Source organism: Copadichromis virginalis, linkage group LG12, assembly GCF_057382275.1.
Source record: "Copadichromis virginalis isolate Kocher_CV1m ecotype Utaka linkage group LG12, C_Virginalis_male_GT1.1, whole genome shotgun sequence".
Taxonomy (NCBI): domain Eukaryota; kingdom Metazoa; phylum Chordata; class Actinopteri; order Cichliformes; family Cichlidae; genus Copadichromis; species Copadichromis virginalis.
This window is the reverse complement of record NC_140629.1, coordinates 25,131,925-25,146,557: the sequence shown is the minus strand read 5'-3', so window position 1 is coordinate 25,146,557 and position 14,633 is coordinate 25,131,925. Positions and strand designations below refer to the sequence as shown.

The window sequence follows — 14,633 nt, the reverse complement described above, 5'->3', positions numbered from 1 at the left end:
ATAAGGTGTGAGCAAACAAGGCCCACAGAGCAGATGCCTGAAGCAAAGCGTGTTTGTGTGTTGATTTGTGGATCTGCAGAGGGAGCAGAGCCAAAGGCAAAAACTGACGAGTCATTACAAAGAAAAACTGACCTTTTCTTTTTCCATCCTGTCCAGACCTTTAGACAGTATAATGCAGAAACCTACCATTTCTTCCCCCCCCCCCTTAAAAGGCTTCAGATTATCAGGATACATTCTGGATGTTTAAACTCACTGGCAACTTTATGAGGTACACCTATTTAACTGTTTGTTAATGCAAATAGCAGCAATCCAGTGCATTTAGTGTATGAAGACATGGTCAAAACGATCTGCTGAAGTCCAAACTGAGCATCAGAATTTGGAAGAAAGGTGATTTAAGTGTTAGTGTAACGGTTTTTGGTGCCAGATAGTCTGGTCTGAGCATTTCAGAAACTGCTGATCCACTGGGATTCTCCCACAAAGTTATCAACAGAGTTTACAGAGAACATAATGTTACAATGGTAACTCAAATAACGCAATTTGTTACAACCAAGGTATGCAGAAGAGCATATCTGGATCTTATATTAAAACTTAAGCAGCACTATAGCTACTGCGTGCCACTCCTGTCAGCTAAGACAACTTACATACGCTCAGAAGACTTGGGGTGGGGGTGACCTGATGGGTCTCAATTTCATCTGCAACATCCACATGGTAGGGTCATAATTTAGCCCAAATATCAAAACAGGTATAATGGCTTGGCACACTTTTGCTCCAAACGAGCATCGTAAAACAAAAAAAACAAAAAAAAAAAAAAAAAAACCCAAAAAAAAAAAAAACCAAAAACCAAACCAAGTAGTATTTTTGCTAACCTGCTAACCACGTCCATCCCTTGATCATATTGCACCACATCACAAAGCATGATGATGAGTTCACTGTAGTCACCAGATCCCAATCCAACCTTTGGTCTGTGGCTGAACAGGAGATCGTTGTGCGTGTGAAGCCTGTATGGTACCATCATGTCAACATGATCCAAAAATCTGAGAAGGGTTTCCAGCACCTTGTTGAATGCCATGGAGAATTAAGGTAGTACTGAAGGCAAAAATGGGTCCAATTCAGTACTAGCAAGGTGTACTTAATAAAGTGGCCAGTGAGTGTATACTATAAAAATGGTTAAGTCTGCAGTTTATGAAATATTTACTTCTATGAGCAGATATCCAAGGCAGATTAACAGGACTCTAATTAGTACAACTACACTTTGTTCAATATGGAAATGTAAAATATTAACTTAATACATGTTCTCCAAGGCCAGAAAAAATAAAATAAAATCAAGTCAACTCCCATTATTTTTTTGTACTTTTGGGTTTGTTTGTTTTTTAAGGGCTTTGGGGACACTACATTATTTTTTCAGTGTTCAAGAAAGAGACGCTGACTCTGCTTCAAAGCTGAGAAAATAATTGCACCCGATTAAAAACATCCACTGAGCATGTTAAATAAACTTCATTAGTTAAACTAAAAGGGCTTGTGTTAGTCTTGTTTTACTTTGCTGGCAATCTGACACTTAATTCATCATGCTTAAAATAATTAGAGGTAGGCTCAAACAGGTTTGTGTTCCCATAAGTGGTTTCTCGAACACTCATTGTCAGGTCAAGCATAACGAGCAAATTAAAGGCAAACATATCAGGAAATAATGACAGTTAACAAACTTGGCAAGTCCAAACATACTGTATGCTTTTTTTTTCCCCCACTGTGTGTTTAACTTAAGAGACCTACAGTTCTCCATGCCTATAAAGCTGCTTTAGTTGCTACCATGATTTAGCGAATAATGTAAGGCTTAGTCCACACACACACACACATTCTTGTTCCACTTCAACTCCTAGGAAACTTCCTTGCCCCATTCTCACTAATTTGAGCTCCTTTCAATTCCTTTTTGGTACGAAGCAAACTGTCTGGGACACTACCTCCCTCCCTCACTCAGGCACTACTTTCTTTTACATACCGACTCATCGTTGGAGCATTTCATACCCATTTTAACACTCAGGTTTTATGCTCAGTGGATATTTTTAAGGGTCTTTTAAACCAGATATTAGTCATTAAGTGTCTAACAGAGTTAAAAGCCTACTTTATGTATTAATCACAGAAATTCTTCATAAGAACCTATTTTATATCTGGTGTGAGTCTGAATGGTCGTGTGAATAGGGCTAATGCAGACTATGTAGAAAAGAGGTTGAACCAAACTAGGGTTTCACAGGGGTTCTAGTAACACTGTACTCACTACTACAGCAACTCAAAACACGGAGCCCGCGTCTACCTCGACTTCCAAACGACCTTCGCACAGTGGCTGCAAGCAATGAACAGAGAAGTGAGGTGAGACAAACAAGGAAAAAAAAAAAAAAAAAAAAAAAAATCCTTTAAATGAAACAAAGCATAATGTGAAGTGATGCGTGAATAGAGATTTTTAATATGACACTGGAAAAAAAAGTTAACTTATGAGAAAAGTGACAAAAATGGTAATGCAGTTCAGTGTCATGTAAAACATTTAAAATGCATTTTGAACAAAGTACAATTAACTCTTGATTTATGCATTATTACTAGACAACTTGTATTAAAGGAGAGAGAAACATATACATGTCTGGACTAATAAATGTGGTCCTCATTTTATTTTTGGCCTAGAATGTGTATTAATAGCAACAGTTTGGCTTATGAGAAATGTTTGTCATGTTTATATGCCAAGCATAAAATTTAAAAGAGGAGACTTAGCTTAGCTCACCATTAAAATTAGGCAAAGCCAAAACCACTTTCCTACCAGCACCACTTGCAGCCTTTTGCACAGATTTAAGGGAGAAATCTTTTTTCCTTTTGATGTTCAGACACCATTTTGCTCTCAACAAATTAAACAGGGATTGTCAAAGAGTAAAGGACAGATATTTCATTCATCAAGATCCAATATGGGATTTAAAAGTAAGCTTAATTTTTGTGAGATTTATATTATAACCCACATTATATTATTTTAAGGTTTACCTTACAAAATAAAGCCTTTTGAGGCAACTGTTGCAGTGACTTGGCACTATATGAATAAAACTGAACTGAGATGTTGGCTGAACATTGATATAAACTGACTGATAGCCCTAATTATGCTGGCCTATTACCATGTAGAACATTTGACTAGGTTAATTGTCATTTACCTGTAGGCAAAGAATCAATCATGCATATGCTAAACAGATTCTGGACACCACAATAAATTAACACTGCGGAAGTTTATGCCACTGGAAAGAGAAGGAAAAAAAATTATAGCCATAAATAAGACAAATTTTAGAGAATGTAAACTTTGGACTTATGGGTGGAAATCCCACCCCCCCTTTTTTTTTTTCCAGCGGCAGCTCAGAGCTAAAAACATTAGCATCTTTAGCCAACTAGCTAAAGATGCTACCAAAGTTGATGAGTTACCAAAATTAAGTTCGCTAAAGTCGGAAACATTTTAAATCTCCCTTAATTTTCGAAGCAAGTGTTTTTAAATTGTATAATAGGGCTGTTCGATACGTCTATCGTTTCATTTTACGCCATCATTTGTGTCGCAAAATAAATTGTTTACAGCAATATTGTTTCATCGTTTTGATGTCACTGTAGTGGCCATATTAATTTCTTAAAGTTCTCTTTCTCTTATATTTAATATAACCACACTACAGATGGATAAGCGCCTGTTTTTATGCCTTGTGGTTAGCAAAGACTGTGATAAAACCATCGGGTGTCCGCTTGTTTATGTTCCACATAAACCTTTCACAATAAAGCTCAAGATCCTGTTGAGACTTCAAAATAAACTGAATCACGTGAAAGATTATGCTGAGTATTTATGGATGAGAAGCAAAAAAAAAAAAAAAGAGCCGTCAGATGCTAAAAATTAAGACTTAGACTCAAACGTTAGAACAGGCTTTTCCCCGCAGCACGCTGTGTAATAAATACACAAAGACAACAGCGGCCTTTACAACTTATGTCTAAAAATGTATCGTTTTATGCATCAGTTAAAACACTTGACTCCAGGTACACAACGTGCAGCTGGAAACACTTCACGCAAGTCCAGCTGCCCATATTCACAGAATTTACAGAAAATGTAAACATTTTGTGATTTATATCGTTATCGGACGATAGATGTCTTATATCGGGATATGAGATTTTGGTCATATCGCACAGCCCTAATGTATAATTCAGTTACATTTTCCAATAAGAGCATGGAAAACATACTTTAATAGAAAGCAGGCAAGCAAAGCTAACCATCTCCTGGTTATAGTTTTGCATCCAGCATTTCACTTCTAAAACACCAACAAGAAAACAAATTTGCTTATTTCTCAACATGTGACAAGATTACTAAAGCCAACGCAGCCTTCGCCAGCTAACTCTTGAGGGTTAGCAGTTAAAGGTTAGCTGTGTTTATAGCCCCAAAACTGAGAAACGTCACGTTTTAGTAACCGCCTTTTTCAAGTCACAGTACAAGGCTTGTCCAAGCTGCACACTGATAAATATAGTCTCAAGTCTTTTCTTTCTCTCCCTTCATCTAATCCCTCAGTCATTCCTCTCAGGCAGGTTGCATCACCATGGCTACCAATGAGCTGAGCTCCCAGCAGTGAAGGCGCTAGGAGAGTTAGTTTGTTCTGTTGGGAGTTAGTGTTAATAATGTACTTCAAGGCTTCCTTCTTACACTCACTAGAAATCTGCACTCATGAACAGCCTTATTAAATATCATGTCAACCAAATGTCACTGAATTTACTGTACGTTAATGCTGTGCATTGACCTGAAAGGAGGCAGTAGTCATACTGAGTCCAGTGGCTCTGTGCACAACCTGGATTTTTGCAGGACCTCAGATTTGTTTACTCAAAAAGCAGGATTTGATTATTTCCTGCATCAACAGACGCGGTCCTGCCAGTAAGGAACAAACTTGAGCCGAACAGGGAGACTGTTCAAGAGCCCTGCCTCAGTGGTTTGGAACCAGCGCTGAATAACTTGCAAAGAGTTCACCTCAGTAAACTTCGGTTTTGTTAGTGCTACCCTTCTGATTTTGACAGTGTTCCAAGACAAGATGTTGGTTAAACATTACTCAGTCTCATACAGCACGAGTTACTGAATAGCCATAATTGTAAGAAAATGAGTGCCCACCTTTATGCACAAGTCTGCATCAGTTCAAAAATAAATAAATTAAATAGAGTCTAAAAATCAAGCACTGTAAACTTGATTTTAAATCAACTTTCACAGCATAATCACTCAACATGTTGATTTGGGGTCAGCCATTGATTATGCCCAAACGTCATCTTAAAGAACAAATTGAAAAATCAATTTAAAATGAAAAAAAAAAAGAAAAAAAAAAAAAAAGCACAAACCTTTAATACCAGTGATTTAAACACATTACATTCAACACTACATCTCGAATGGTGTCCCAGTTCAATACAACACACTCATAAAACACTGAAATAAAAAAGGATTCATCAGCACAGATGTTTGGCATTTTAAGGCATGCATACGCTCTCTGGTAAACATCACAGCAGCAATGTCACAATTTACTTGATTTTTGTATCTGTCGTCTCCTTTTTTAAAAAGGGGAAAAAAGTAAGAATTGCACAGAGAGACTTGATTAAACTCTGCAGATTTCAAATATGCACACACTCTTTCCCAATCCCATTATTCCAGCATGAACCCACAACCTGCTTGGAGTTGGTATGTAGCATTTAAGTCAGACACAGCCCGGGTGATGTCAAGGGAGCAAATGAGACAACATCTTTCAGAAAATGGCCTCCAGCCCAGAGCTCTCAGGAGCCACAGAGGCGGCCTTGTGTCCCACCATGACGCTTTTTTTTTTTTAGGCTTAGACATTGACCCGCTTGAGCCGGACTGCAACAGTGCAACGTGCTGTGCAGAGAACATAAACATAATTTAGCCACCTGCGCCCGGACGAATCTCAACCAGCTTTCCTCCTCCCAGCTCAGCTTGGTTTTAAGAGTTTAAAATTACTCTAAATAAAAACGCAAAAAAAGGAGCTTACAGATCTCCTTTGTTCACCCGTGTGTACATAACATGCACACACAGACGATACACACATATCCAATTAAAGGTGTAGTGAAAATGATAGCTGCTCTTCTTGTCATTACTTTAACATTTCCAAATTTGTTTGATGCCCCGGGGACCAATAGAAGGCAGACAGTGAGGATTAGGGCCTGATGGAGCTTGTCAACATTTCTTTTCGAAGACAAAACTTAAGCTCATCGACTTACTCTTCTTTCTCTCTAATGAGGCCTGCAGAAGCAGACGGGATCAGAAGTAGTGATGACTGACGGTGTTACGGCTGAGGGGTAAAATGATTAAAAATCATTTCTCAAAGTTAGTTCTGCGTTATCTAGGACAAGAAGAGGGGAGAGCAGCGTCTGAGGCGCACTAGCACCCAAACGTCGCACAATACTTGGCCTATTTAGAGTCTCTCCCAGTTTCCACGAGTCTATTCACACTCAACCATTAATTTGCATTGGCTAAAGATTTGCTTATTTGTTCATGAAGCACTCTTCTCAGTTGCACTACCTTTTTTTTTTATTTTTTATTTTCCACCCAAGCCTTCGGTTTTTATTTGTGTCATACTTTTCCTTATTTGAGAAGCCTTCTTTCCCTTTCTGTAGAGGAAAATCCCAACACCTGTTGCATGCAGCCTTTTGACAAGAAGCAAAAGGTGAAGTTGAAGGAACAAGGAGGACGATGTTACAGGAAGTTGGCATTACCAATTCCCCTAGGAATCACCACAAATGGTCGAGCATTGCATTTTGTGTTCTGATTATTAGCTTCCATTAGGCAGTGCAAGAGCTCCCACTGTTCCTGCTAATGCCCTCGATACACAAGCTTTTCAAAACCTACAGAAATATGAGATTCAACTCCCCACACCATAATCCTTCCTGTGAAGCTCACTTATAAGTTAACAAGCTTTGGTTCCTTACCCTGAGACCCACCTGATCTCACAAGCCTGTCCAGCCTCTCCATGGAGGGGGAGGGCACCCTGGACCTGGGGCTGCCCGGTAGGGAGCACTCAGAACCGGCATCAAAAGAGTCCTCGTGGTTCAACATGAGCAGCTCTTTCACACATTTGTGGCAGACGCTGTGCTGGCAGGGCAGGATCAGCGGATGGGTGAAGAGCTCCTTGCAGATTGGGCAGATCAGCTCCCTCTCTATGTTCTTGATCGGGACCTGATGATGGAGAAGGGATATCTGAATAAACTAGATTTATTTTTTAACATTTAGAGGCGTTTTCAGACAGCGCAAGTGCTGTCAGGTACACAGAACAAGACAAAAATAACTTGGAAACAAAAAAGGTGAACAGAAAGACAGAAATAGCATCACAGCTCAGAAGGATACAGCTCTCTTTGATTCCCAGACAACTACTATAATGAAGATGCTGTCTGAAAATCTGAGCAGGTATGCTGTGTCACTGCAGGTGGAGAAATGCACTTTAAGGTGGGCACACTGGGGTGTAGGTCTGACGGACAGCTATACTGATTTCAATCACTCCCCTGACTATCACAATAATGGCCATCCGCAGTGTATTTAACATGTTAGCGATAGATTACATAAACCGGGATTAAGCCCTGCTAAATATAGAGAAACAGTGAAACGCATGAGCCCAGCAGCTCACGTTTCAGCACATTAAAGACGATTACGAGCGCCTCTGCAGCAGTCCTAAAGCGGCAGATTGGTGATTTCTTTCAGGTGGTGTGATGAGACATCCTGGCGTAATCAATCAATCCATCCTCCTGCTGGTGGTGGTGCTTGAACAGCAGTAATTTAGAGAAAACACTCACGTGTTAAATACCCAGAAGGATAAAGGGAAGTTTAAACAGAAAACAGTGACCAAGCCTGTTTGAAGCGAGTCACTACGCAAAGAAATAAGTGAAACAAACGCTGGAGTCAGCAATGAATGGAGACTGGTAACTTTTAACAATGCCCAGTCCCAGCAGCAGAGGCGAACAATGACGAGTCTCACACACACACACTACTATGAAACTCACTTTTCTCCAACTTACCCCGTTTATGCTGCTACGCCGCATCTCTGCAGACATCCCGGGGGAGAAAACGCTGTGTGAGAGACTTAAAAACACTTAACCCGGCGTGTTGGCTCGAGCTAAAATACCCGAACTTCTCCGACGCGACGTGAAGATGCCGACAGCGACGGATGAGTGAATTTAAATAGAGCGACGCTGGTGAGAGAGTCTGCGCCGGCCGCCCGGAGTGAATCAGCAGCCGCTTCTCTGCTGCAGGAGAGCAGGCGGGGGGAGGGAGGAGGGGAGGAGAGCCGTGTGGGAGGGGGGAGTGCGGATGGGCGGATCGAGCCGAATATCGGCAGTATCGTTACTGGCGCGATAGAATCGATATTTTCATAAGAAAATGTTCAAATACACGAAACGTTGAAAGGTTGTTTTTTTTTGTTGAATTAACTAATTCTTGTGAAAAGTTACTGAATTATGTTACTAGGTCATTGAAACACATGCAAACATAGGTGGAAATACAGTATATAAGGCAAAAACAAAGTTTGTACAATCCTAATAAGCTTGCAAGTCAATATTTGGTGTGACTCAATATTTCTTCAACAAGCTTGTAAATTCTTTGAGTGCTCTTCAGGAACAGTTCTCCGGGCTTCTTGAAGGACATTGAAAGCTTTTCTTTGGATGTTGGCTCCTTTCTGTTCTGTTGTTTGTCCAGACGATCCCAGTCAGTGTTCCCAGTGTGACTGTCAGTGTTCCATTGTGTGCTTTTCTATCCTGGTATGCTTTTACTGCTCTGGCAGTGTGTTTGGGATCATTGTCATGCTGGAAAATGAAGCCATTGCCAATGGAACGCTGTCCATTTGCATGATGGACTCCCTCTTGCCAACCGTTCTTTCACTGAGACCATTTCTGATGAAGCTTCTGTGAACATCCTAAGCCTCTCTCAAGTCCCGTGTCCGATATTTGCTGGATATGTTTTGTTTGTTTATTTCTTAGGGATATGATACTCAGGTGCTGTCAATCTGCTGTACATATGTTTTAATGCATACCATTTCCTTTTCTGTCCTCCAATTGTCCAGTTTCTTCAATTTTTTAAAGTGCACACTGCACACCATGCTGAGATATGCCAAGTTTTTGGCTAATAGCACCTCGGGAATTATTGGTGCAAAAATACTGCTTTATTTCTATCAAATTATATTATTTTTGGCACTTTCTATAGATTCAACTAAAGAAATGGGAACATATATGGGAAAGGCTGCCAGTAACAAAGTGCCTTAAGATGCAATTTAAGTGGTTCTGTTATGTGTTATGTGTAGACACAGCACTAATTCACCACTAATTCATCCCTTGAGTTAAGTTACCTTCTTATGTTTGAATTATTCATAGGTCAGTGTTAGGTAGCTTAACAAATGAAACATTCTTCTGAAAAAATGATTAGGTACAAGGACTGGACTGAACATGAGTGAAAGAAACGTCGGCTCCTTGGAAACAAAGAAAAAGAGAAAGAAAGAAGGGCGGGGGGCCTCAAGACTTTTGCACAAAGCTGTATATCAGGGTGACAGCCCAGGTTGACATTTTTGGGAGACAATGTTGAATGTTTGCAGTCATACTGAAGAAAAGTATGCTGTGTTTGCAGATGTTAGCAATGTGGTGTTTAATGTGTGAAGGCTTGTTGAGAACAGACCGGTAATTAAAGTGTCTTCATGTGCCGATCAGCACTTGAATTTGAAGTTCAAGGGAAAGCTCTCAAAAGCTTTACAAAAGTGCTTAAAATACAAAACAGCCTACCCTTTTCAGTATGTCCATCTTTACACCGGGTTACTACACTGACACCCAGAAGCAAAGGGGGCCTGTAAACTGAGACTGCCGTGCTCGTTACAACGTCAGGGTCCTTCCCATTACATTAGAGGATTTATGACTCTATAAATGCTTGCTGTAGTGATTATTGCGCAGGTCTGCAATTATTTTATTGAACACTAGGGTTGCCTGGCAAGTCACCCCAATAATGTTTCAGTTAGAGAACAAAAAGTGACCATAAAATAAGTTGGGTGCTTTGAGGAGGAGCTGTAATTCCTTCAAGAAGTAAAGTGGCCATTTTATTTGAATTGATTAACCGGCTTCTGCATGCACAGTCACTGGAGGCACAGAGGGCAACTTTAGGACTCTGTTTAGTCATTTGTTTGTTTGCTGGCAGACACTCGGGCCTTGCAGCGACACTGCCAGACAGCACTGTCTTGCTGCTGTGTCACATGATGAAGTTTCTGCCACTGTGGACTTTCATGTTCTCCCTGTGCTTCTGTTCCTCACAAAGTCCAAAGACTTGACAACATTAAATGTCCTGTATGATGTCATTATGTCATATGCTGTATGTCAACCTGTGACTGACTGACAGCCTGTCCTGAGTTTAACTTGGTCCTCTAGGATTTGATTCACCCTCCAACAGCCCTCTTTGATTGGATGGTGATCTATTAAAACTAAATTTAACAGTTTCACAGAGGTCGTAGAAATGTTCTGACACATTACCCTCACTTACAGCATTTTTGCACTGCTGTTCACAGAAAGACGCTCAGCAAAGAATTTCTAGTTACTGTTTCATTAATAGATTTACTGGGCTCCTAATTTTATTTATTCTCTGGTAGAACACTATCACTCACTGTGCACGACAGGTCTTACAACAGCTTAAAATATAACAGAAATCTGCAACTGCGGCTGGCATGTGTGAGTCAGTCGCCTCTAAGATCTTCTCCTGTTTCTGTCACACACGAAACACATGTACAGCTCTGTGCACGCATGAACGAATGCCAGAGATTGTGCTAGCAGGAGAGATACATTTCAGCACATTCTGTCAGTCTGGAGTGCATGAAATGGGTAAAGACACCCACCCAGCCCTCCCCTTTTAGTCGCAAACACACCTCAGTAACCCAGTCTCACCAAAACCACAGCTGCTGCCAAGTGGCCCACATAAGTCGGTGTTCTCCCTGCAGCAGTAACCAGTAACACACCCAGAAAAACCTCTAATTAAACTCATCATGTTCAATTTTTAGATAGATAGATAGATAGATAGATAGATAGATAGATAGATAGATAGATAGATAGATAGATAGATAGATAGATAGATAGATAGATAGATAGGTGAGGTTAAATTAAGGGAATGAATCTCTACTTTTGAACTGCAATAATGTAAAGTGACAAATTTTCCAAGAACAGAATAAAATAAAATAGTTTGTGCTACAGGAATACAATAGGTGTGTGTCTTAATAACTCAGTCATGCACTCGTAGTGTATATAACGTAATATAATAGGATATTGTGTGACACCAACAAAGAACAGATTAGAATAGAAGTCTATGAGCATGCCTCTCCATCCTCCGACAGTCCTGCAGGCCGGCCCGGCGCTGCTGTTGCTGTCGGAGCATGCTGACAGGCAGATCGCCGCTGTCAGAAGGACCATAAATCATCCGAGCGGATGAGCCTCACCTCGCCCCTCTCGATCCGCTCCACGATGCTGGCGAACTCCGTCATATCCTCCGAGTCCGACATGGCTACAGATGATGGTGATGATGGTGGGAATGACGATGGATGCACAGTAAATAGAAGAAGAGAGCACCTCGATATTTAAAAATGCAGAAAAAAAATGACGCAAACAACTGCTGCGGCTTGTTAAAGAAACAGGATAAAAGCTTCACAGCTTCGCAGGGGAGGTGAGACAACACCAAGAGAGGAAGAGCCGCTCCTCAGACCATATCCACATCATCCATCCTCTCTCGTCCTCCCTCCCTCTTTCTCTCTCCGCACGGGTTTAGGTTTGTCCGTGGAGACTACAGTAGCCCACATATGCCGGCAGCAGTTTAATTTTAGTTAGCCTCATCTTGGAAGGAAAAACCCCGCCCTCCCTCCTTTGTAGCCTCCTGTGCCATCTCCCTCCTTATCCCCACATCATCCCTCGGCGGCGATGTCTCGCCTCACACAGCTCTTTGTACTCGCCTGACCATTTATCACCCCCCGAGTGAATGACTTCCCTTAATCTGTCAATCACTACAAAATCATAATCATGTCAGCCTGAAGATTAAGGGTCGGGTAGGGAGGGGGGGTCTCAAATCAGTTAGTGCCGCTTATTCAAGTTTCTTTTACGCATGGCACTCACGTGCGCACATGACGCTTTATGGGCCGACTTGTGGTCATTTAGCCTCACGTATGAGACTACAGGTAGCCTTTTTGTGCCACTATTTGGTTCATTTTGTTGTTTGGGAAGCTGAAAACCGCCCCTTGAATGTGACGAATCCAGACGTGTAGAGGTTTGGAGAAAAAGCCAGATTGTGAAGCCGGATTAAGTTCGTGTTTTTAATTTTTCTGGCAATTCCACTTGTTCCGCGTCGGCAGATGGCTGCACGGCTTCATGCAGATATATTCCACCCCATTGAGCATGTGGAAGGGGGACAAGCAGGCACACTGCCCTGACCGAACAACCGAAGCATAACAAACTTATTAAGTATGTTTCCAGTGGCTCCCAACCACGGATACGATCACAGTCAGCTGGCAGCAGTCGAAAAATCTCCTTAAAAAAACATTTAAAGATGCAGGTACATAACTTAACTTCTAATAGAATACTACAATAAAAAATACGAGCACCCCATCGTTGAATGATTTAGAGGTCACTAGGATCAACTTGTGGACTGAACAGACAGCAGTGAGAGGCTGCATTTAGCCAATGATGAGGACAGAAGGATAAATTGAGGGATTATCAAAGCTGAACTTCTGTCTGAGGGCAATGTGATTTCACCAGATTTCAGTGGAAAAATCTCACACCAAAACTAAATGTGGCCCTCATCATCCTGGCACAAGGAAAACCTGAGGGATGACCACACACCGTTAGTAAGAACTCATCGTGTAGGAGGCATTAATGTCTGGAACAGAGTTTATGGCCATCCATCACGTGCTGCTGCGATGCAGTGCTTTAGTTGTCATGTACATAAACCCGAGATGACACATAACTACCCCTTAAAATGCCACAGTGCTCTACACCTATTGCAAAATCAATATAAAGTACTGATTAACGTGTTTCACTAAGTAGGACTGACAGAGAATACATGTTTTATAAGCACACATTAGTTCACCTAAGGCCCTGTGATCGTTCCAGATGAGTCATTAATATCACATGAAAGGCAGAGTGGTAAACATGCTGCATTTCTTCACTTGTTTTAGTAGAAACAGCTCAGTTGGCGACTGAGTTTGCATTAAGCGATGTTTACCGACTCATATTAGGTCTTCTTTGCTGGCAGATATACATGTGGGAGCATGAGAGGTGTTGATGAACTCCACAGCTGCAACTTGCTGCCAAGGGAATATCTCCAGACATCACCAGTCTGGGTTAGGCTGTAATCACTTGGGTAAAAATACTTTCCTAACCTCATGTTTGTATTTCTATTGCTTTCTGTGGAGTGGGGGGCAAAATGTAAGATCCACTGCTGTTTAACATTTTATAATGTCCAAAGATTGGATATCAGTGCCACTGGGCTCCATTAGCCTGGCTCGTGTTATCCTATCAGTGCCAACAGTGAAGTCTGTGACTGTGCTGTGCAGCTCCCAGGTGGGACTCCATGTATGTTTGCACGTGTGATCTGTATCCAGAGGAACCCCCCACCTCCCCCACAGCTTTTAATGATGTTTCAGTTACTGACCTAATAAAGCAGAGGGGAAAAAATCATCTCCCAGCTTTACTCACTACACAAGCCATCCACACTGTAGAAACATGAAAGGCAACTGAGGCAAATTGAGGGAAAATACCGACCAGCTGTCATCTTTCGATGTAAAAATAAAACAACAACAGTTGAGTCACCGAGCCATATGCAGGACACAGTGAAAGGAAATAAAGCCTTTCATAAAGAAACTCAGCTGTTGCGGGCAGCATGAATCATGTAACACCCAAAGGAGCGAACACTTGCTTTGTCTCTTTTTGCTGTAAGGAAGTATTTAACATGAGATACTTCCATCCAGGAGGCATTAAGCAAGGGGAAATCCATCTTTGGCATGACAGCTGGGATGACAAGATTCACAATAGTGAGAATAAAGTGCCATGCCATGACCCGTCAGACCCAGGAGAAGCATTTTTCTCCCCACCACAGCAAAGATCGAAACTTTTATCCAAACTTGGTCCTGTTTTCATTCTGAGACTGATCCAAGACCTTTAAGGTGGACAGGTGAGAGTCCATACTCATGTTTTAGTGCAAAAAGGGGACAGGGACTGACTCTGAAAGGACTAGTTGAAGATCACATTTTTGATAGTTTTGTGTTTTAAGAAATTCGTGCTTTATTTCTTTCTGTGAGTATTTATTGCAGCTAATGATTAAAGAGATTTTTATTGTCGATTGTTTGTAATTGCTGTTGCAGTTGTGGATGCTTATTGTAAATATGGCCAAAGTTTCAAATAATGTCTCTGTATACCCAGGCTTTAGACTGCTCAAAGTGTTCACTTGCAGCTTTTTGGGATCTTTATGAGGCCAAACAGGCTGACAGCTCTGGTGCTTCCACTCAGAATCAAGCAGAGCTTGATGGGAAAGACAGTTGCAGCGTGGATGTTTGAGCTGCTCCCATTTGAATCTCATTCATGTTTGGAATCTTGTCCTTTCAGTGATA

The 14,633-nt window shown here is 41.3% G+C and overlaps 1 protein-coding gene across 5 annotated transcripts in view; it reads right to left on the bottom strand.

Moving 5' to 3' along the window:
- trim36 (tripartite motif containing 36) overlaps positions 1-11,824 on the bottom strand; it is a 32,307-nt gene extending 20,483 nt beyond the window's left edge. For 2 of the 5 annotated variants that reach the window (XM_085475644.1, XM_085475639.1), the window contains exons 1-2: positions 11,478-11,824; positions 6,973-7,207 (exon numbers count right to left, since the gene is read on the bottom strand). In XM_085475644.1, coding sequence (XP_085331770.1) covers positions 6,973-7,207; positions 11,478-11,540 — 298 coding nt within the window. In that variant the 5' untranslated portion in view covers positions 11,541-11,824. Of the gene's footprint in view, positions 1-2,269; positions 2,336-6,972; positions 7,208-8,040; positions 8,234-11,477 lie in introns of those variants that run through there. The other 3 variants (XM_085475642.1, XM_085475643.1, XM_085475640.1) reach the window with 3 other exon arrangements.
- Between the last annotated feature and the right edge of the window lie 2,809 nt (positions 11,825-14,633).